This window comes from Puntigrus tetrazona, chromosome 3 (genome assembly GCF_018831695.1).
Source record: "Puntigrus tetrazona isolate hp1 chromosome 3, ASM1883169v1, whole genome shotgun sequence".
In the NCBI taxonomy this organism is placed as follows: domain Eukaryota; kingdom Metazoa; phylum Chordata; class Actinopteri; order Cypriniformes; family Cyprinidae; genus Puntigrus; species Puntigrus tetrazona.
In genome coordinates, this window is record NC_056701.1 from 21512277 (window position 1) to 21537509 (window position 25233).

Genomic DNA, 25233 nt, shown 5'->3' on the forward strand with positions numbered 1-25233 from the left:
TAGAACTATTTAGGACTGTTTTCATTGTGCGCACATATGCTCTCTTGAATCAGATGAAAAAACTTTTTCACCTAGCAATGCAATATTATGGATAGAGGACAGGTATTTCGGAACTGTTTACAGTTAAAATGCCTTATGATGAATTTGTTTATTACTAACACGCAAGATGTGTATTAATGGGCTGAAGTCACATGGATTACTCGTGGATTATTGTGAGGTCTTAATCAGTTATTTGGACGGCACCCATTCGTTGCACACATTTGATTTTAATCAGATTTTCATCAACATTTCTTATTTTTAATGTTATGCTTAATATTTTTTTATTTGCTAATAAATTAAGCTTTTCACAAATTAACAGCATGTTTTAGAAATATGACAAAACATAAAAACTGTCTCCAGATAAATGTAATCTACTGAGAAAGAGCCACCCTCCATAACTTTATGATAACCTGCGATCCTCATCTATACATGGTTCAATGTTTTGCCTCACTAGTCGTGTAAATGCACTCGCATCTTTAAACTGCTCACAAACAAAATTCAGATTTTTTACTCGAACCCAAAGCGTTGTGATCACACACTTCAGTGCAGACAAGACATTTTAATGACTGACAAAAACAACAAACACAACAACAATGAAAAAACAGCAGAAATGAAATGACTTGCAGTGAGTGAAACATATGCATAATGAATTTTGGTGGCGAAATGCTCATACGTTAGATTAAATGAATGCGACTGTTTACGTAACAATGCTTTATGAATAAGGCTCAGTGTTCATAGTCTGTTTGAAAGCTCAATGATCTGATTATAACTAACAATCAAAATGCATCATCAGCCATGTGATATAGATCAAATTCTACTAATAAGGCCGGTGGGTTGCAGACAATGCTCATTTATCTACATATTTATCTAAATTTCTTTAACATAAATTAAAATGCAAGCCACGAGCATGAGAGCACTTTTTTTTTAAAGCATATTAGAACGATTGTTGAATAACGTGACACCAAAGACCGGAAAAATAAAGCTAAAAATTCAGCTTTGCATCACAGGTATACAACTACACTTAAACAGTATTACAGTATTCACAATATTACTATTTTTACCGTATTTTAGGTCTAAATGTGGCTTTGGTGAGCATAAGCGATTTCTTTCGAATGATCCCAAAATGGTACCTTAACCATATGCAAAATTAATCTAATGCAAAAAAAAAAAAAAGGTTAGTGATGTCTCATCAAGATGTCTCGTTGTGCTCTCCACTCAGCTGCTGCATGTCATCGCCATCCTCGTCACACGGAGGACGCTTGCGTTTGAAAAACCCCACCTTAAAACATACGGCATTGTTTATTAAACCTAATGTAGATTTGTGGTAAGCACACATGTATCTCTTTTACAGCGAGGTGATTCGTTTGTTGCTGTCCTTTGTGGGACAAAGCACCCTCTACTGTTGACCATGTAGAAGTACCTTCCAGAAGATGGTGCTCAGAGCAGCCAGTAGAAGCAGTCCAGCGATGACTGACACCACTATCCACCACACAGGTACCTCCTCTTGTCCATCTGGCCTTCTCCATACTATATTTGTACGCGTCTGCATAGATTTACAAGGAGTTTTTAACGAGGAGTGGCATACATTTTACGATGCAAACCAAATAACCGACGTCTTACCTCTGCTTTTCCTCTGGGCAGCACATCTGGCTTGATTTTTGAGGGCACATCTGCCACCTCATACTGAGCGCTGGAGTGAAGGACGAAATTTACGTACGGTCTCTAGGCAGCGTAAAGAGACAGAAACAGAGGGAGAAAGAGCGATGAATATCAGATGATTTCATCTAATGCTAAGTGTGTGATCTTTTGCCCACCTTTAAAAAGGTTTGCACCCACAGTCTGCTCATCACTCTCACCACGGCCCTCTCATCTCTCTGCAGTCCTGCAGCCTCGCACTCAAACCGAAGACAACGCTCACCACCAGAGCAGTTCTGCACGGTAACACATATAACAAAATGTAACAGCAGAGATAGAGGCGCTTGTACGAGCTATGTGCTTAGACTGTTGAATTATCAACATTTCTGTGAATAAACAGCCACTGGTAGCAAGAGTGTCCAGTCTATAAAACAAAACCCTCTACTGGCAAAGAAGAATCACACATAGCAATAAATGACATTTATTTATTTATTATTATTATTTTTTTACAAAATATTGTTTTCATGTTTTGCAAATAAATAGTTTTTATTTTAAAATTTCATCACTATTCATCATATTATTCTGAAAAATAAAAATAAAAATTCTACAAAAATATTCATACTGTTTTCAACATTGAGAAAAATAAGACCTAAAAAGAAGACTGGAGTAATGGCCGCTTAAAATTCAGCTTTGCATCACAGGAATAAAATGCATTTTAAAATATATCAAAAATACAGAACAGATATTTTAAATTGCTATAATATTTGATTATATTACTGTTGATCAAACTAATAGTGAGCAAGAGAAACGTCCAATAGCAATAAAAAAATATTCCGAACCATACCACATGGACAGTATTTTGAAACTGCTGTTCATCTTCTGCTTTCTGTGACAAGTCACGTTTGTTGAAATGATGAACATGGTTACTGGAGGGCTCAGATTTTACAAACTGTGGACCAAGATGAATAGGAAAAGTGGCAGTTATTGCTATTGAATAAACTATATTATACTATGGTACCACTGTTATACCACAGTACGCTGGAATGATAAATAAATCCCATTAATTATGTTTACGAATATAGTATTAAATTCCATATCGTAATCAGTATCAATACTGTATGTATTAAAATAATAACAATTTATCACGTTACAAACAGAATAAATTGTTGTTAGGGTAAAATCCAATGGTTTTTAGTATAAAGTGTGTTAGGATTACATAAGATGTCATATTGCTGGTCCAGAGTGTTTAATTTAGAAATGACTGTCAGTAGGGGGCAGTCTCACCCCACGTGGGTCGATGTTGGAGTAGTCTGTCTGACAGGAGATGAGCTCTTCGGAGGCATTAGCAAACACGTACAGCAGATAGGACTCATTTTGTGAAACAGGAAACTCCAGTGTAAGTTTTACGTTGACTGGACTTGGGCCCAAGTTCCTTAGCTGAGACAGGAGATTAAAAAGGTAAGTAGTGAAGGTGAAGGTGTTAATTGTAATCTTAGACTGAGCATATTACCTCATATACATGCTCTACCAGTGGGCCTATTTCATCCAAGTCATCTGGATAATCCTTTGGCTGCCATTTGGCTATAGGCAGGACACAGTCTACCGGAGAAGAGACTCTGTGGTACAAATAATGTTAGTTTAAAGTACAGTTTTTTACCTTTTCAATAACTGTACCTTTAATGGTACAGTAATGACCTCTGATGATAATGTTTGGCACCTGTTTCATGCATGATTGGTTGCTGTTTTAACTATTAGACATAACAACAAGACTCTGATTGGTCAAAATTGCAGTGGCATTTACAGAACAGAGAGCGTGAAGAAGACTACTCCTGCCCTTTTATTGACAGAAAATGTCTTTGAGGGTGGATTTTAAGTGTTAATCTTAAAGGCGACGACATTTAAAGGTGAATTCTGACGATTTACGCTTATATTAAGTTCACAAGCTGTAAATGTTTTAGGAACTCAATGAGAAGCTAATGGCTTAAATTAGATCATGGAGCTGTGCGATCAATGGTTTTAGCCATTTGTGTAACTCTATATATAAATCTCTCTCTACATATATTTTAATGCAGTGAATGGATTTAGTAATAAATTATCATGCTCACATGTATGCCATTTCAAAACTGTCCATTGTAACTATTAATTATTAACGGTTAACTATTAGGCATCGCAACCGAAGACGGGATGGACCGAAGTCGCAGCAGAATTTTCAAACAGCGAAGAGCAGGTAGCGAAGCAGATATAACAAATATATAACAGATATTTTTACATGTTTTGTATTATGTGTTTTATTGTGTTTCATTGTGTTTGTTAGCTGGACTTTTTTTTAACCTCTTTTTCACTTCATCATAAACAAAAATGAGAATGTTGCTTTGATTCTACTTTTTAGTCGACAAATCATCCATCTCCCTTCAATTTCAGTTTAAATTTTTCATATTTTTTTTTTAAATGGGGGAAGCTAAATGATTTATGAAAATAGCAGCAGCACTAACCCACGCATCTCCAGGGAAGCTACAGCATTAACTTCAACCTGCAATTCGACCAGGTTACTGTCTGGGTTCTGGCTGTTCTTACTGAAAACAATAAGAGAGATCATTCAGAAGAAACAAAAGATAATGGTTGTTGTTATTATAAGCAAAATGTACCAGAACACTTTAGCGTTTATTATGGAGCAGACAAGCTAGCACAATGGAGACATCATTTTGTTCACAGCGCAGATGGTTTGTGTATATGAATGCTCACACCTTCGTATCTGCATTTGGAACGTGATGTGGTTGTCCACCTGCTCCAGTCCACCCATGCTGAAGTAAAGACCTGCTTTCAGCTGAATGAGAAAAAACAACGAGAGCAAAATGTTCTATAACAGGCTGAACACGAACGGTCGCCCAAGGTGGGTTATTACGTTGATTATGTCACCCTGACCTGATGTCCAGCCTCCATGGGGTTTCCCAGATCACAAACCACAATGACTGAGCCATTCTCCTTTTTCTGAGCGCACACCAAGTGACTGAAGTTCTGCACAACACATTTTACACTTTAATGTGACTCAAGCAGCAATAATGCTACTATTCACATGAACATAAAGGAAGTGTGATGACAGAAAGGGGACAGGCAGATGTTATTTGCTATGCTTGCTCTAGTTGTCTGGCCAGTGGAAGTTTTATAAAGCTTTTATCTGTTCGGAGATCTTGCGTTCATGAGGACTATATACACATATATATGCAAATGTTGTATGTATGTACATATATATTAGTGCTGCACACAAACACACTCACAGACAGACAGACAGATAGATAGATAAACATAAAAGCACATGAAATTGCTAAAGCTTACACTAAAACTAATCAAAAACGTAGAAACCCCACAAATATTGTTGCTTTTTGTCTAAGGAAACTGATAGTACAACAGCAACGGTCTCTTCACACGACAGCATGATTGGAATTGATGTGCTGTAACTTGTAACTTGTGATCCTGTCTGCAACAAACAGGAAGTGACTAAACCCTCACCTTCTGGTTGCTCACAACACCTTGATAATGCGTGTGTGCTGGTGGGATGATATACAGCTCCGTCTCATATGCTCCCTCTCCTTGATTCTCAGCCTCAATAATCAGCAGCGCTGGATTCTCATCTCCAATCAGGACTGGTTGTGTTGACCTGTTTTTTAAATGTTTACTGCTTTTTAACTGTTTTTTGACAATAACTTTAACAAGATAGCGAAGGAACTTACGCTACTGCCTTCAACTTCAGGTCTGGTATACAGATGTTATCTGGACCACAGTTTAGTATTATCCGTGTCTAGATAAAGCAAAAGCTTCCAACAGGTTCATATAAATGAGTAAACGTCACTGTAATGACAAAAGCAATATATTCCAGCCTTCACCTGTCCAACGGCGACGCTTTGTCCATGCAGCACTGCATCTTGGGAGTCAGCCAGACTGTAGTTCACTGAGATGAAGATTGGACTCAGCTTGTCCTTAAACTCAGGCTAAAAAGGAATAGAATGAGATGAAAGATTACTCACTGAAAATAAAAAAAACTGCTATGGCTTGCATTTTTAAGGAAAAAAAAAATGGTTACAACAAAAAAATCACAAAAGCATTTTGGTTTTGTACTTAGCACTAACTAGATCTAATATATGAGTGTATGTAGTCGTTGTACTCTCAACAGGACTCAATAACATTCAGTGTTTGCAACGTGAAGGACAGGACTTGTGCTTTTCATCCACAGGTCTCAGCTCCTGCACATCAATATTTTGAAAAATAGTTGAAGGGGATGAAACACACCAGTAGATAGGCTGTGAAGTTCCTGCAGACATCTGCTGAGTTTCTGTCCACTGACAGCTGGAAGAAAGAGTACGGCTGGTTGGAGTCCAGTAGGAGGGTTCGTCTGGCCATGCTCTGCTTCATCCTGTCCAGCTGAAGCTCTGTGTTTAGCACTAGAAGAAAATAGGTTGCAAACAGCTAAAAAAATATCTGTTATGACAACTCTCTGATGATTTTAGCATGGATATCACAAGGCAGACCTATACAGGTGGAACTGGGGAAGGTGGAGGCATGTTTCAGAGGACCTCTGAAAGTGTGCTGTGAAATGTTCAAGTGAATGCTAAACCAGGCATTTAAATGTAAAGCAGCAAGTTCATGGCTGTGCAAGCGACATAAACCAATCGCCTTCTGCGTTTAAATTTTTTCAAAGTTGCTTTGGTGCATTTCTCAGATCCTCCTTAATATTTGCACAAAAGTATGTTCATTTCTCAAAACAATTTGTACAAACAGCACCACATAATGGATTTCCTGCAAAAGCTTGTAACTTAAAATCTTAGTATTTATGTCAATGAACATCACCAGAATGAAAAGTCCTTGTGTCATTGTTGTCAATATAACAGTGCACACTGCTTTCTCAATTGCTTTGGCTTAATTTCCAAATGTTTTTTTTTTTTTTTCAAAAGAATAACTTTAAATCCTTGAACAAATACAATAAATGGACTGGCAAGATTTCATTTTCACAGTTGTTCAGAGATCTGAACTTATAGTTTTGAGAAACAAAATCCAAAGCAATTGTGAAAAAACCTTTTTATGTACTATTGACTATTCTCAACAAATATCTATATCTAATTATCTATATTTATAAAACCTTGATTTTCATGGTTGACTGTGAAAAAAACAACTAAACATTTTGACCAGGGTGGCTCACATGATGAAAAAAATACTTACTTACCCGATATTAAATATGTCAACAGTTTGGATGAAAGTTACTGTACTGAAATGCATAAAATTGCGCTTCTTATGTATACCATATATTCTTTCAAAAGTACAAATGTACACTTTACTCTATGTGTGATATTAATTACGGTAAAAGAGACTGTTTCAAATTGTTTGAATGACATGTGTTGAGAATATGGTTGACCTCCCACTATTTAGCTGTACTCATGAATACATTACAATACTCATGTAATGAAAAATACAGTCAACAATAGTGGTCCTTATTTTATCTGATATGTGCCTTGGCCTCTTCTGCTTCTTCCTCTGTTGTACTCTTCTTCTCGGCTATTGACCCTGATTGTTTTCCGCATGTTCATCCACTGTCAGAATTTATAACTTTTGATGCTTACGAATCGAAGATTACTTGATATACACCTTTCACAGAACTGGCTTATAATTTATATAATCATATATAATTGTTTAAGACTGACTTGCAGAATTCATGGCAATTTTATAAAAAGTCTGATAGAAAGTGTAGAAAATGTTTGACGGTTTATGACCACTAGATCAACCATTTTGAATTGAATTACGACGAGCTAATGAATAGATGTTTTGATGGGCAAGACTCTAGCACAGAGAACTATATACCACATTTTGAGAAACATAATGTTAGCAACTGAAAATGTGGAAAACCACAGACGAATGCACATAATCAGTTGTGTGAATGTACCAGCAATCACAATTTGTTCCCCAAAAAAATAGAAATTGTTATTATATGCACAAGTGACTAGATGATGTGGAGGCTGAACAAGGAGTTTTGAAAATGTCATTTCTGATCTGAGAACTGCTCCAAAGCATCTGAGAAAAAAAATGGTAACATGGTAATTATCATCATTTTGTGTTAAGGGGCTGATCAGCTGGTGTAATCTATATTTTCATGACAGAACTTGGCATAGATAGATAGATAGATAGATAGATAGATAGATAGATACTAACATCTTTAACCATTGCAACACGTCTAGCATTTTAAAGGTAAAAGCAGTTAACTTGCTCCAGGACACTTGCATTATTATGGTTGTTTATGACATTTATTAATATAATAATTTCATATATATCACATACCAATCTCCTTAGGAATCCTGTGGCCAGAAACACTGATGCATGCCATAATTACAAAGCTATGGAAAAGAGAAAACAAGAGCTTATTATAAATATTGAACAGAAATAATGCAACAATATGGGTCTGAATTCAAAGCATGTTGAAAATATGTATTACGTCACTGATCAGTGAAGGTCCTTAACGCATTGTGATTGTGCATTAGTCCTAAAATAAGATGTGGGTGCAATCAATAGCTTACTGTACCATTGCTGAACTCTGCCTATCCTTGAGAAGCTTTCTATGTCTGACTAATCAAGCATGAATGCCGGGCACTTGAATCATGATGACACGAAGCTGTCTCTTGTACTAAGTTCAGATGCATTACCAAGTAATGAAGGTGCTGCTCTGGTGGAGTTGACAGAATTTGTCTTCGGGGTTCAAAAGGTCTGGGAAGAATGAAACTCGAGCCTGTGTCCTCACTACAGCCTGTGCCCTGATAAAGTCAAACACATTATTGATCCAACATGCAGAATCACTTGAGTGGTTCTCAACTGGTGTGTCACAACTCACAGCAAGGTAAGATTGCTGCATATTATGGAATTTGTCATTATTATAATTTTTTTTTAAAATGTATATGTGACCTTGGACCACAAAACCAGTCTGTTTTAGCACAGGCATATTTGTAGCAATACTCAAAATAAGATTTTTTTTTAAAATTTATGTAAAAAGTCAAAGAGTAAAGATTATGTTCCATGAATATCTTTTGTTAATGTCCCCCCATGAATATATAAAAACATAATTTTTGATTAGTAATATGCTTTGTTAAGAACTTCATTTGGACAACAAGGGATTTTCTCAATAGTTACATTTTTTGAACCCTCAGATTCCAGATTTTCCAGATAATAGCTGTATCTTTTACAAATATTGCCCTAACCTAACAAACCATACATCAGTGGAAAGTTGTTTTTTTTTTTTGGTCCAGGGTCACAAATACAGACGTTGTACAAGTGGGCATATAATTTTATGGTGCATTTGTTATAGTATATGCGCATATGAATATTTTCATGGTAATATGAATGAATTAATCAATAAATATTATAAAATAAATAAATACATTATTAGTTGTAATTTATGAATATATTAATTATTGTTCATATTTTATTCAATCATTTTATTAATTAATGATATTTCTGTATCTTTCTCATTTAACAAAATATGAAAACTATATCAGTTTTCATTTGATACAGCAATTTTGGTACTGTGTTGGGTCACAACTTGATGTCAAATGCTAAATATAGATCCTGAATTAAAAACCAATATAATGATATTAATGAAATGTCTATGACCATATGATTACAATAAAGCACTTTTTGCAGTATTTTGGATTATTTTAAACTCTTACCTGTAGGTTGCCACTTTGCTCGCACCCCAAGCGCCAACAATGAGATCTAAAGGGGGGGGAACCAAAGCTTATAATATGCTTTGAAATCTACAATTGCTCCATCAGTGAGCACCAAAAAGTGAGTAAGAGAGGGACCGAGGTCCATGACAGTCATGTTAAACTGGAGGAAAGGAAGTGTGGGGATTACTTTGTCTGGCAGAAGTGACCTAAGAGATCAGCCACAGACAGAAAGTGAGATAAAGAGCGCCAAGAGTCCCTTTCAAAAGCTTGAGGTGCTGTGTGTCAAAAAGCATTGCCATGTCTACACTGGACCCCAGTGTAAGAGCCCATTTCCATTTATATCTGTACTAGGAGCGCTGTGGCACTGACTAAAGCATTCCTGTCTCATGGTGACTCTCTCGTGCCGTCCAGACAACCCTTCACTCCTCTCAAGGGATTGTGGGAAAGGCCTCTTAGTGGGGATTGTTCACAACAGGCATTCAAACTTTGAGGACAATATCTGTAGCTTATGGTTGGCTCTACCATTCGGTCATTTGTGGGTTTTGTACTCTAAGCATGACTCATAGGTGGCTATATGGGGTCATTGGGAAGGTTACAGTATTTTGATGCAGTGACCCAGATGAGGTTTGCTGGTCAGATTGTAATGGAAGGTAATGGGAGGAGCACAGTGATCCCAGGGCTCTGGTGAAAAGAGCTAGAATTTGCTAACATTGGTTGAAGACAAAAAAAAAAAAAAAAAACAAAATGAAACATACAGCAACAACAGTTTTCAGTTTAAAGGGATATTTCTCACAACTAATGATGGCTTTATGTGCTCTATGTATTTCATTGTATTGTTATTTTTCCTCTTTTCAGCTCTAAGGGAGAAATTACTGCTTTCCAGCAATTTCAAGTAATGCATCACATACCTGGATATCCATTATCATCAATATCTGTCCCTCCTCTCATGCTGAAGCCAAACATTGGAGGATCCTTGAGGGTTTTAAATGGGCTTTCAATGACCTGAACATACTGGTTAGTCAAACCATCACTCTGGCCCAGGTAAATAAACACTTGGCCCCCTTCACCAGAACCAGGTGCTCCAACAGCCACATCTGAGGACAAAGAAAATAATACATCAAGATAATAATAATAATAATATGCATAAAGACAACTGTTTGTTGTTGTTTTTTGAAAAGCCAGATCTTCGAACGATATAGTAATCATCAAATTACATGTTGATAAAACATAATTTTTCAATCCATGACATCTGAAACACTGTCATTATACTATTATGATAACTAATTGGATTTTTTTTCACAGTGTAATCTCACAGCAGTGCTTTCCTTAAGATAAGCACTAGAACGCAACAAGAATCTGAATTATATTGCGACAGCAGAACACCTGACCCATTTAGGTCAAATCACTTTCAGATGCTGCACTCATAACAGACAAAAATGAGATTACTTGAGCTCCTGCTGTTAATAAGTGACAAGCAAAATAGAACTTAAAGTAAAAACTCTAAAATGTTCTTTGGGTCTACTGCCTGATTTTTTTTTTAAATTGATTGTGTCTTCATCGAAACCATTTGATTGGTCGTTTTGATCTTGTGCTTATACACAGATGGGTTGTACTCAGAATTATCTATGAAAATGTTAAACCACATGTTATTTTCACTGCAAATCGTGCTCTGTAATGTCAGATTAGGCTTACCATTAAAGCTATCATGGTTGATGTCTCCCAATGGGGCTATAGCACTGCCAAAACGCCCATAGGCATACATCCCTGTCAGGATCTGGTTGGGTCTGGAGGAGAAGGAGAAGTCCTTTCTTTGCAGGTAAACATAGACTTGTCCCACTTCTCGAAATTTCTGAGTGGATAACTGCTCCATAAAAAGAGGTGCTCCGATCAGGATATCATCCCACCTGATGACCACAGAGAGGATATAATTCATTTTATAAAAACCTTTTTAATCAATTCTCATGAACTTCCAGAAAGAGAAGATTTACCCATCTCTGTTGATGTCCGTTACTGCCACAGTATGTCCAAAATAAGATGCTATCTACAGAAAAGTAAAATAGATAAAAAGTATCATTACTGCATTAAAAAAGTACCACATTCAACTTATTGAAATAAATATGATTGGTGTGTCTTATGCAATGCCTGCAATTATTTGATCAATTATTTGACCTGGATGCCACCAATTGTCTTCATGATTTCCAGGGGCACAGCTACTCCATTTATTATTTTAACCTAAAAACAAGCACAGTACAACAAATTACCCCGATCAAATCCATAACCAACTGTGTAACTGTACAAGAGGATAACTGAAGCGCATAATCATCCACGTGACAGTCTAGGAGTGCTTACAGAGCCTGCGGTGTGCAAATCATTTGGGACGCCAACAACATAATCTGCAATCATTGTGAAATAAAGGTGAAAAAAAAGCAGATAAGAGCAGAGCTATAGATCAAAAATAGTTGCATTTTTGAAATTGAAAAAAATTTAATGGATTGTTATTTACGCTTATCACCTGTGATTCCGTCTTTATTAAAATGCCCAACAGCAACGGAGTATCCTATGATACAGAACAATGACAAAACCTCACTGGATGATATATATATATATATATATATATATATATAATATATATATATATATAGATCATTTTAATCTCAGTTTCTTACCCAGATACAGGTCGTAGTAGTCACGTCTTTGTGTAGTTTTGGTTTCACCCCTCACTGAGTGAATGGGAGAGAACGTGCTGCCACTGCTCATGATGTTAGCAAGAGCTGCAGTGATGATCTGACCTGAAGTAAAGAGAAAACAAAAAAGATGCGCTGTAGACACAGCACACTTCACAAAGTCATATAAACCGCACTGAAAGTTCACTGTCAATTCGCATTTAAAACAAAAAAACATATTTATTTAAATCACTGTAGTAAAAACAGCCTTGCTGCAGACTAGAGGAAGCATTGTTTGTAAGACCGTCTCCTCTACATACATTACCTTGAAAATAATAGCCTCCTGGTGCACCAAGTACCGCTCTGCCATTCTGTCACAACCATCATTTTTAAATACATGAATAAAAAAAAGAGATGTTAAACCGTTTAATAAATATGTTTATGGTATCGCAGGTACTGCGTATGACGGCATTGCATTGGTTATTCATCATTTGTTCTGACTTCTTACAGGTGTACGAAAATGCAAATGGATTCAAAAATTCAAACTCCACTGTCATTAAAAGAGAAGCAAGTAACCTCTGTGATATCTGTGGTAAATCCAGCCTCACAGTAACGTCTGTCAGGATCTGCACATATGGATTGGGGCTTTATAGGTCAAAGTGCTTGAATCATTAGACACTGAAAGCATATATATAAACACAACTGTGATCATAGCGGCTGCACTGTATAGGACGGCAGTAAACGAAGCATCTCACAGCCACTGGAGTAAATGGCCTCTACGTGAAGTTCCCTGCAGGGGGCGTAGTTTGCCACCTCTCCTGTTTGCGTGTCCAAAAGCTGGCAGTTCCCAACAGGTGTGTTCATGGCTTCCTCTTTATCCGTAAGCACGTTCCAGTGGAACATGGGAGCACAGGCCTGCCGAGCAGGATAATATATATAAACCAGAGACATTCGTTTGAGTTTTCATCGCTTTCCTTTGGGTTTTAGCTACTTACGCTTTTACATTTGCGGCAATTCAACAACAAGCTGTTGCTTTTAGTTTGTTTGAGGTTTTTTATGCTTTTAAATAACCTAGTTAAATAGAACCGTGAACATTTTACTTTCCCTTTTTACGGCAATTTATCATTAACTGCTTAAATTCAATTCAATCAACAACAAAATAACTTACGCCTACACAACGTTTAAATAGGTATACAAATATTTTAACAAGTGCTTTTGCATTTCGTTTTGAAATTCTTCCATCATTTTATTATTATAAAAAATTAAAAACCACAGTGTGGAAAAGTGTCACCATGGCTTAACACCGGTATCACCGCCAACACCGTCTATCACGGCAAGCCCTTTGGGCAGATATGGGCGTCGTGTCAAAACAATTTTAGTATGATTACAAAACCAGACTAATTATGTCAAATGTAAAATAACTTGCATCTTTGTGTGAAGAAACAACATGGTTTAATCAACACTCTTTTGTGGGGCATGTTTGTGAACCGCGGTAACTCACCAAGATGTAGTTTTTGTAGGTTCGGACTGAAGCACCCAACCACTGGTTGGACTTGTGGGCCATTAGAAGCATTTTACCTAATTTTATGTTTTCATCACCTTTGATACATGGAGAAAGAGAAAAAGTGGTAGAATTTACCATTATATGACCATTTTCTCTGTGTGATATCATATACTGCATACTTGTATAACACACTACACCTTTTTGGTCAAAGTTTAAAGTTTGACACGATTCTCCACTTGATGTCCAGGGACACATGAAGACAGAACCACCACGAGAGATCCCCGGCTGGCTGGTGTTTGCTCTGGGTGCTCCAACCACCACACTTATACTGCATACAGCGTAATATGCAGGTTAGAATTGGATATATATATATATGCACACACACACATACATGTATTTTTTAAATAAATAATAATAAAAAAAAAAAAGAATATTCTGAGCACCAAATAATTAATAATAATTTCCGAAGAATCTGAACATTTAAGACTGGAGTAATGGCAGAAAATTCAACAATTTGTAATAATTTCACAATATTACAGTTTTACTCTAATTTTGATCTAATAAATGTAGCCTTCTTGGACATTTTTTAAAAACATTTAAAACTCTTACGATACCCAAACATTTAAAACTCTACAATATTTGAGTGAAGTTATAATTAGTGGGGGTAATTGAGGCATCAGTACAATGTGTTTGGGTGAAGGGTTTTAATAGATTCCGTAGCAGTCAACCAACATATAAATATGCAGAGATGTGGACACCACCATCACTCACCGTTTGCTGCTGGACTGATAAAAGTCAACTGAGAACCCAAAGTAGCTGTCCTCAGGCCCAGAGAAGACTGTGTAGTTGTTGAGATCCAGATTAAAGCCATTGATGGGATTGGAATAAACGAGTATGGCCAAAACCACAATAAAAAACAGCAGACTGACTTTGAGTCTCTGCTCCATTTTCTCTGAGATGCTTGTTATAGTTGCCTAAAGCCGTTCTGCACAGTTCTTCCTGCCACTAAGAAGAATGTAATGTTGTTCTGTTCCTTTGGGAGAACCACTTGTCATACTACTCTGCGGTTATTGAAGTTAACATGACACTTGTGGGCATGTTTCCGATGTGCTTCCTTCAGATAAAATGAGATACATGTCATGGGTTTCCTTGATGTTTGGTGAACATTTTTTTGGCATTTATTATTAGGAATTTACTAGTTTAAAGTCATTTTTAATCAAATTTGTATATTAGATGCCAGAATAGGAACACTTCACTACACTTTTCAATGCATCCATGTTAAAGCATAGAGAAACCAAAAATACTAATATTACTAATTTACCAAAAAACAAACAAACAAAAAGTATTAGAAAAGAACTTCTCAAAATAGTTAAAAAGGGAGTTATTTTTACGAGCAGATAAGTGACAGAAATGATGCCGAGGCCACAGTCAGAAAGTCTCACCCTAAGAGAATATGCAATTTCAACAAATATGGCTACTCATCTAAAAATGTAAAAATAATTATTATATTTTTCAGTTTCCCTTTCCCTAGATTTGTTGCAGATTTAGTCTGAGTGCACCCTGAAGCAATTCAGCTGCTCTTTAAGTATGAAAAATTGACCTGCTGTTCAACATGCCTTCCAATAAATGTATAAGTTGTTTATCTGGCTCTGGTGAATGTCTTTCCTACTCTGTTTATTGCATCCTACCCCTTGGGGATGTTTGGGTATTTTGCAAGTGTGATTTTCATTTCTCTGCTTTTTTCATGTCAGATGAGAAAACAACAACAACAACAACAACAACAACCATTTTTTGGGCAAGTGTCATTGTTAATTTTTTATTTACTGCAACAAACAAGACTAATGAAATAAAATTAAAATAAAAGAACCAACAATAAACTGACCTAAGCTAAATAATCACACTGTTGTTGTGTTTTAGATTTGCTTTGTCACATATAAACCACTATAGAAATAGTGGTGATTTAACATTAAAAGTCATTCATTTCAAAGGGGTGCAAGAATACGCAATATGTATTCTCTTATTATTTGTTTAAAGCCATATGCATTTCTATTAAGTCTCAAACCCAATCTATTTACAATAAAATCAGAAGTGTTAAATAATTACAAACCCAGAGTGAATTTCATCTCATTTTCTGACATTGACAACATTCTATACCGCACTGAATTTATTTGACAAAACTACACAAATATAATAAAGATAAGATGAGAAAACAAAAACAGCAGCACACAAAAGCAGCTAAACTAATAAAAAAAGAAGCTTATTTTAGCTGAACACAATGCAAAAGATAACACACAGACTGCTTGGCTACAGGTCCATGTGTTGCGCCAGTGGAGCGAGAGATTAGATGCTGTTTGGACCAGTCCTGAGTACATGGATTCATGAGGATCTAAGCTCAGAATTACATATCTGCAATCCACCAAACTCTGTCAGTAATAATAGATGGTCTTCTGTACAAACTGGAGAATCAACCGGTGACGCTCTAAAATATTGCATAGAGATGCAATGTTTATTCGAATGACTATGCTTCCATGCGGTTTTCAGGAACTCTGGACTGCTTGGAAAGATCTTTCAGGAGTGTCTCTTTACATTCTTTCACCCAGTCGCCAAGGCAGCTCCAGCGAGGATGGAGAACCAGGTCATGCAGCAGCCAGGCAAGGAGAGAGCCAGCACAAGGCCCCACCCAAAACACCTGCATCAGTATAAACCTTCCTATACATAAAACTCTTACATAAAGTCATTTTACGAGTAAGTTAATATATTACATTCGAGTTAATTATAAAATATAGAATTAAAACAATTTAAAAGTCATTTCTGAAATAATAATTTAGTATTAATACATAAATGTATTATAAAAGGGAATTTCGATCATGAGGTTTGTTTACTCACCCAGTGATTGTGGAAGTTCGTAGTTAGCACAGCTGGACCAAATGACCTGGCAGGATTCATCCCACAGCCTGTGAAGCCAATCTGCCGACCAAACACCAGAGGGCAACTATAAGGCTCCTGCCAAATTCAAACTTCTTGCCAGATCGCCCCTTTATTTGTGGCAAACAAGCAGTTAATCTATGTTTATTAAAAAATGCGGCAAAGGTCTACCAGAAGCTTTCAGCTGTTGATGGACTTGAATTACATTTCAGACAGAGAAAATACTTTAATAAATAAATATGAAATAAATATTATGTACAATATTATATATCTAAACATTGACTAAATTGAAAGATTTTATATAATAATATCGATAGCACCTGTTGTATAATGAACAATTTTATTCACATCTTTAAATGAAGTCCAAAGAAATCTCATCAGCCATCCTTACCGCCACAAGATGACCAAGAGTGACAGACAGGCCGATGACGGCAGGGGCCAAGGAGGAAAACGCTGATTTGGGATGAGTGGCAGCCTGGACACACAGCACTAGCTGGAATGTAACAGCCATCTCCACTAACAGAGCCTGATACAGATATACCCCCGGGGCCACCTGAAGGAGGGTAAGTGGAGTTTTATCTGTTATTGTTGGACACTATCTGTCTTTTCCAACTGCCTCTATCTCCTTTCCTCATTCGCTCCAATTACCTGCCAAACTATTTTCTCTTCCCTTCTCTCTCTTACTTTCTATCTCTCTCCATTCATCCATGCCCATCTGTTTCCTCACTTTCTCTGACACACGCAGGGCACATTTGCCATCAAATTTATATTTTTCTTGCACTTTCTTATTTTGACACTCTCTCACTGTTTCTTTCTAGACTCCTTCCCTAGACTCCTTTGTTGTTTCTGATTGTTCAAAGATTAGCAGTTTTCTATCTTTCTACCACAATGCCTCTGTATTTATGTTTACTATTACAACCTTTGGCAGATCTGTATTGTACTAAAAAGAATAAAACAGAAAACAGAATAAATTGTAGTGTTCCACTTTAACAGGTGCACTAGGATGTCATGTCATGCTAAGCAGGAATAAGAAAAGAAGATGAAATGGTTTCTTACATTTCTGTCTTTACAAACCAATTACTACATTTTGTTAACTAGCAACCAATGGTTAATCAAAATTACAAGGAGAATTGGCTAATTGGAGAATGAATGAGTACTCTGTATGTCACAATGAAATAAAGAATAATTTGCAAGAAATCGTCCAATTACATTGTGGAAAAAATGAGAATGGCTTAATCGCTTGGTAATTACCTAGTGTTAACATAATAATGGTGAATAAAAGCCTTGATTTTATTGAGCAAGCACATTAACTATAGACACAGAAATGTTGTAGATAAATTTAAATGGTCTCTTTTAAATAAGATTTTCACAGATCTTCAAGAGAAATCAAATGCTAATTAAACACCATTGCAATCATTTAACTATCTTTAATTTTGATTCTGACAAATTTGCCCACACTGATCACAGATAACAATACACAGGTATGAGAGGATCCAGACCAGACTAGAAAAGAACATGGAAAACAAAAGGGATATACAGAACAGATCAGAAAATCCAAAATTAGGATTATTATATGATTGGGTGCCTCCAAGAACAGAGGGTGGGAACATTTATGTAGAGAACAGATCAGAAGATCCAGAACACAGATATCACAATGCACAGAACTTAGATATAAAACAAAAGGGAACCTTATAGATCATTAAGTTCCAAATTAGTGCCAACCCTGATCAATCATACCCGAACAAGCTTAGCAACATCTTTAGGATTACTAGAAAATTACAGTCAGTTAAGTTTGATCAAGGCTGACGCTAAACTCCTTGAAAGTGAACCTTGAGGGACAAAGTTAAGGATCCCTGTTATAGACAGATTAAGAGAAACCTGTAGAGTCCAACACATCTCACCTCATTAACCCCCAGGTTGCTCTTTAAGGCAGACGGTGTGATGCCTAACAAGAGAGCAAATGCACTGAGCGCTCCGAGCAGCTGGGCTCCTACCAAGAGGACAGCCCGCCAGGGGGTTACCCTCAAGCCCGCAACCAGTGCCAGGGTTACAACTGGGTTGAGGTGCACCTCACCCAGGCAAACACAGGCCAGGGTTACAGATCCTCCGAAAGCTACAGAAACATGCAGTGGGTCAGGCGAGTATGCCAAAGAAGAGTCCGGCGTCGGGAGGGGTTCGTCCCATGACAGAGGCCCGGCATGTGGCCACAGCAAAACAGAAGAGAGGCTGATGAAGAGGAAAAGAACAGTCCCCAAAAACTCGCAGAACATGTCACGCAAAAACAAGCCAGACCATACGTCCCTCAGGATCAAGCTGAATGTGGACAAGGGTTTCATGGTACTTCTACAGCTCGTCTTCACTGTTTGTACTGCACCTTGTAATCTAGATCTCCCGAAGCAATGAACTTTGAATTAGCCGTTTTTATAGCCATTCTTATAGTTGGCCATCAGCATGGGAACCTGTGACGTCTTCAAATGGATTCCTAAGCTTTCACCCTGCCTTCTTTTGTCCGCTGGCCTGATCTTTCCTGAACAGTGTAACAGAAAAGGCTTGCAATTTCATCAGGTGTTAAGTGAAGAACCAAAAAGAACCAGGCACTGCTTTCAGACTCTCTGTATGCTAAACGTCTCCTTTCCAGCACCGATTGGATTTCCTTATCAAAAACCAGCAGTCCTCCCTCTGGGGTTTCACCTGCCAGAGGGGCTAAGCTTGAGGGTTGCACTTGATTCAGTCGCTTTATCAAAAAGTCTCTCATGTATTCCTCTGAGGCACTCACGACTGAAAGGGATTAAGACGTGTCAAATATCCAACGTTTCACTAAGTACCCAGAAAGTGTTAAGACGGAGAAAGATTAGATCTTAGTAGGCGATAAAAATCAGAGAGGAGCCAAGGCATACTGTAAAGATAGTAAAGAATACAGCAAAGAAAGCTGACTTTTGTGCTTTCATTCTGGGGTGACCAGACCCAAATACACACAAAACTCAATTTTAACCCACAAATGTAAGTAAATATGAGCTTTGTTCTAAAACATGGTCAATGTCTATATCTGCTTACGCCTTTCAGCAACAAGCTCTCTCAAAGTGACTTAGAAGAAAGAGTGGAAAGGAAAACTTTTGTGACTACAATGACTGTACAGTTTGAGACTGAGCTTCTGTGACATTCTATAGAGGTCATAGTATGAATGTAGGTCTAATCAGGATATGGTTGATATGAGTGAAACATGACTAGGAACTATAAGATTACCTTTTTAGGAGAAAAGAGAAGTCATTTGTATTTGACAAGACTTTTGATGAAAGGACACTTGGAGGATGTTTTGGAATGTATTTCATAAAACCTTTTGGTACAAAAAAAAAATTAAAGACATAAAAATGGTTTATATAGTGCATGTATTTGGCTTTATGTTTTTGATTTTACTTTTCACAATTTTTTATCAGTTGTTAATAGTCTGTATTACTATACTATACTACAAAATGACATTGTTTTCATAGGCATTATTTGAGATTCTGTGGGAACGAGATAAAAGCATACCAGAAAACTTCTGGAGCAGGGATGATGCCCTTTGATTTGTGCTTTACAAGTAGGTTAGAATGGTTGACCCACTTCTGTGAAGGGTCCAGAAACGTGAAACTCGTTGCTAATATTTGGAAAACAAGAAGGTAGATAATTAGTGTAGATTAGTGTCCATTAGTGTAGTGTTTGATCCGGGGTGACCGTGTATGACCTAAACCATGGGGATTTCACACAGTTTGATGCCCAGGACTCAAATATCTTTGAGTGACAAAGTGTATGTGTGTTAAGATGTAAAGCCAACTATAGGTCACACCATTAGAAGCCCCTTTAATTAATTTTATATATATATATATATATATATATATATATATATATATATATATATATATATATATATATATATATATATATATATAAATTGACATTCTGAAAACCTTTGACTTATATACTCATGGCTTTGACATTGTGTTCCAGGTTACCAAAAACCTCCCATTTTGTGAAATCCTAGCAAATATCTGATTTTGTAAAGAGAAGAAAAGTACACAAATGAGACCAATGACTCAAAATATTTTTAGCTGATGTCTAAGAAAAAGAGACTATCTAGGTCTTGCTAAGGTCAAAGCGGTATTAAGATTCCAGTTCAATATTCTTGTCTCAGTAGGTCTTATCTTACAACCTCAGTCTGCGGTTTTAGCCAGCTCCCAGATTTATGTTCATTTTGTTCAGTTTCTCCCCTGGACAGGGTTGGGTTTATATTCATTGTCCATCCTCAACCTGTGGCCATCTGTAAATCTTTTTCTGAGCTTCTGCAGAGCCTCAGAAGCAGGCACTAAATCTAATCAGGCCGCCCCTCCTGCTTTTGAAGATTACATTTGGTCACCCCACCAGCACAAGGGCTTTGTCATGTAAAAAGTGCAGAAGGGTATCATTTCGGATTGGATTCCACTGGAGGATTTTGGAAATTTACTCAGGCCTCAGGGGTATCACTTCGGTGCCTGTTCTTTTAGTGAAATTTCTCTGACACCAGAAGTCAAATATTTTTTTTTGCACTTTTCCGCTGACTTGCATGTCATGTCAAGAGCTGCAGTGCAATTCATACCAAAAAGTAAATCCCCATAACTTTTGTGAATATACCAGAAAAACGTAGTGAATGAATAATAATAATAATACGTTTTTTAGGCAATTTTGTCCATTGGGAGATAAATACAGTACCTCCAGCCAGGTCTGTCTTCAAATGACATCTTCTATAATTGCCTGCTACTTCAGCCGCCTGTATGTATTATTAATGACAAATCTAATAAAACTAAAACTGTCCGATTTTTGATAAGGTGAAAATGTAGGTGATTTCAGCCCTAAAGGAGAAATACATTTCAGCTAGTCACTTAGCTAGAATTTTCGGACTCACTCATTTTTAATGAATGAAGTTGGCGCAGTCATTGGATGATAAGTTCTTATTTCATTTTAGACACTTTTATTTCAAAGAACCATGAAAATGTTACTCAATGTTAGTGGGAAAACGGTTTAAAAAATATTACATACTTTGCCTTTAAAAAAACTACGATTTTTATTATGCATTATTTAAGCTGAACTTATTTGAATATTAAACCAACCTTCTTAAATCAGTCAAAAGCTCAACATAGACCATCTCCACCGCATAAACACTTAGACCTGTAGGCCTATACCTGTCCTTCACTCAGTAGTTTCATTCATCATCTGTACATTGAAGGCCCTAGAGACATCGGGTTACACCGGGCAAAGCAACTCTCTGCACACACCTCTAACTCTCTATAATCGAAGGCGATGACACATCCATTTTCACGCCCTGTCTTCCAGCCTGCCTCTCACCAGTGAGGGTGAAGCTGTGTGTCACGATCATCCAGCTGATAGCTGTGGTCTGCTGACTGCTAGCTGACCTTGAGTCATTGTAACACTCAGTGGTAAACCAAACTTCAAATTAGGGCTGGGTGATGTATATGTAAAAGTCATCATTTTGGACTTTTGGATTTGTTATTATGTTTCCTAAAGATTGTCAAATATTTTGTTCATACATTTAAATGAGTCAATTAAAAAAAGGTATATGGGTAGTTGACAATTTAAAACTGTATATACAAATAAAACTAGAAAAACGTATCTTCATTTGTAGAGTTACAAGTAGCACCATACGGACACATTCGTACTAAACATATGCATAAAGAATACTTTTCAAAAGTTTAGGGGTCAGTAAGATAAAAAAAAAAAGAAATTAAGGCTTTATTAGCAAATATGCATTCAATTGGTCAAAAGAGACAATAAAGACACCCCATTCCCGAAATAAATGTACTATTTGTTTTCTACTTTGATGATAAAAACAATTTTCATGAGCACAAAAGCATTACAGAATGTTCATTATATATTATGTTAGAATGTTAAGGATTAAATTACAATTTAAAATATAGTAAAATAGAAAATAGTTATGTTAAAGCCTTGGTAAGCATAAGACATTTTCAAAAATTCAATATATTCTTTCAAGTGGTTTATTAAGTTGTTAAATAATATTAGTCTTTGAAATATGAAATGATTTGAACTTTCCTATGTGAAACTCAATGAAATGAAAATTACATCTTATACAGAATTCATAATACAGAACTATAGACTTCTCGCTGGAATGTGATCTTTCCTTGGTTTGAGAAAAGCACCCAACACGTTTGTGTTGTCATGGTACTAAAATTTCAGCATTTTGTACCGATACCTTTGAAAATCCAAGGTTCTCGGTACTTACATTTTAAATTGTAACTGTCTCTTAATTAATGAAATTTAAAACATTTTATTTTTTGTTAAATAAAGGAGATTTACTATTAAAATTAAACAGAAGTATTGTGTGATTATCTCTCTAAAAAATGTGTCAGTTGTCACCTAAATGATTTTATAGCCTATCACATCTATTTACTACTCAAACCTTTATTTTCACCTGGATAGTATTTATATTTATGATTAGATGACCTCTGAAAAAATAAACTACTGTGATTGTATTCAGAGCAGAATATTATGAACTCTACCTTGAAAAAGTTTTAAAGCTGATGTTTGGAAAGTTCCTGATTCTCTCTCTGTCAGTTGTCACCTGCAAACTCTTTTCTTCTGCAAATGTTCATTCTTTAGTTGATTGTATCTCTGACTTCCATCTGGTCCTTCGGTCCTAACTGTAAATTCCTCTGTAATGTGTATTTTACTTGTCACGTCTAAAAAATCTTTTCAAAGTCATTTCAGAGCGAATAGCACCTGAGATGTATGACCACCTGAGATTCATGTATAGTCGTTTTAGAAGTTTTGGAGCAGAAACGTGCCATTTGTCCTTGATAGCCATTATGCAGAACTGTAGAGAATGCTGAAACGTGGAGATTTATTGAATCATAAAATGGCAGCCAGGCAAAGTAAGACTCAAGGGCACGCAGAAATATTCCCTTTTCAGGTGGTAGAAAAAACAAAAGGGATACGTTATTGATTGAGAGTTTTACCGTGAAAAGCAGACTTCAAAAGTCAAAAGCATTCTTGTTCGTGAACACTGAAAACCGTGCCTTTTTACCATTCTCTCACTAGATGGCAACATTACCATGTAGCACTTGCTCTCCACAGCAATTAGACAGCAGCTCCAAATCCCTCATTTAACCAGTAATGCTAGCATGTCAGATTTGTGCAAAGGTGTATTCAAAAATATTCTAACCCTCCAGCGATATAATTCATGAATTGCACGAACATGATATTAATGGCAGGGTAGAGGAGTAATGTGGGCAGGCCACTCTGAGACACTTGTCAGTTATTTTACGCACTCTCATTTATCTGTTTTGGCTGTGAATGATATTGCACACGGAGGTTTAGAGTGCTCCTCCTCCGCCAGCACCCTTGAAAGAGCACATTTCCATGTACCAGGGAAGCTGATATTTCAAATACCATGGCAACATTTGTGTCATTTTGCATTGAGCCTAATAGAAATCAGTGCGACACTAATCTGATATTCCAGGGCAAAACAAAATATTTGCTAGCGTCTCTTATCGGGGTTCATTATGCGATAACTCATTTATGGATTTCTATGTAACTTACAAGAAAGACAGTGCGGGGATGTAAGCAACCAAGCAAAAGGCATTTGTTCTGACACTGAGAGAGATTCGATTGGATTCATACAAAGAGATTCACAGCACCGGCGAATAACATTCAAGTTCTGTGTTCTTGTCATTCGGCAACCCCTGATGTTTACCGGGTGATAACCGCTTGAAAGGACTGAGGTCTGGGAGTACTGCCAGCTCTGCTCTCAGACAGCTGTAAACCCATAGGCACAACTGCTTTACACTTCTGACCATAACATAAAAGCCTTCAAAATTAAAGCTTCAAAGTCTCATTACAAACAAAGAAAACAAATAAAATAATCTCTGCAGCACTAACCTCACCAAACAAAAGCTGCAAAAACAATGATTTTTTCTTTCCAAAAACCCGCACATCTCTCAGATATCAAACTAAATCTCAAAAAACTGACTGACACCTGCATTTCTGCAACATTCTGGAAAACTGTATTAAACACAGTCGTATAAAGCAAAGAACCAAAGCGTATTTCCATTTCATATTTACCCTTTTAATTGGGAGAACTGCCATTTTTCTATCACTAAGCAGGTCCCTAAAAGGTTGCTAAATTTGTCATCAGTGTCGTCAATGTGGGCATGTTTTTGTGACTTTGGCATGCTGGGAAGTTCAAATTTTCAATATTTTTCTTCCAAACCTGTTGCTATGATACATTTCAGAGTGGTGTAGCCCTTGTTTCGTCAAACAGGTATTATTTAGAGCAATTGCTTTAAACAAGTGTTAAACCAATTTTCCTACAGTGTGTGTTTGAGAGTAGCATTGGCACAGGAGAACATATTTTACCATTTAAGAATTACACGTCACATCAAAAGATAAATGGAACTGGGTTGTGCATTAAGGAAACTACATCAAATATCACGTAATCACTGTTTTTCGAGCCTTTAGATTATAGGTCACAGATGCGGTTTAAAAAAATCCATGGCAACGGTTCGTACATTTGTTTAAAAAGTAACAGTTCAGCACAAACGCAAGTCATGCAATGCCTGATCGGCAAAGGCTAGCAAACATATCACTTCTTTCAAGTCGAGTGCTTTCCAGTGGCCGAGCAGACAGTGTACCAGGCACGACAATCTGCCGGAACAGAACTAAAATTACCCTGGCTGACAAAACAAAACCTTATGGCCAGTATTTTTCACAGTTTCTGTGACAA

The 25233-nt window shown here is 36.8% G+C and overlaps 2 protein-coding genes across 2 annotated transcripts; both read right to left on the reverse strand.

Annotated features, from left to right (window-relative positions):
- Positions 1–564: 564 nt before the first annotated feature.
- On the reverse strand, positions 565–14565 carry itga2b (integrin, alpha 2b). The gene is made up of 30 exons (XM_043231608.1): positions 14313–14565; positions 13739–13869; positions 13539–13636; positions 12793–12952; positions 12614–12663; positions 12363–12408; positions 12041–12163; positions 11887–11931; positions 11724–11767; positions 11544–11606; positions 11363–11415; positions 11067–11278; positions 10283–10468; positions 9375–9420; positions 8358–8465; positions 7996–8051; positions 5959–6110; positions 5556–5660; positions 5403–5470; positions 5182–5329; positions 4597–4689; positions 4419–4498; positions 4167–4247; positions 3185–3290; positions 2959–3111; positions 2519–2623; positions 1854–1970; positions 1660–1761; positions 1460–1582; positions 565–1318 (listed from the first exon to the last, which is right to left on the reverse strand). The coding sequence occupies exons 1-30, from the start codon at positions 14486–14488 to the stop codon at positions 1229–1231; spliced, it is 3120 nt and encodes a 1039-aa protein (XP_043087543.1). The 5' UTR covers positions 14489–14565; the 3' UTR covers positions 565–1228.
- Positions 14566–15881: 1316 nt separating this feature from the next.
- Positions 15882–24278, reverse strand: LOC122341352 (aquaporin-1). Its single transcript, XM_043234700.1, has 5 exons — positions 24205–24278; positions 18368–18848; positions 16858–17019; positions 16428–16508; positions 15882–16230 (listed from the first exon to the last, which is right to left on the reverse strand). The coding sequence occupies exons 1-5, from the start codon at positions 24276–24278 to the stop codon at positions 16060–16062; spliced, it is 969 nt and encodes a 322-aa protein (XP_043090635.1). The 3' UTR covers positions 15882–16059.
- Between the last annotated feature and the right edge of the window lie 955 nt (positions 24279–25233).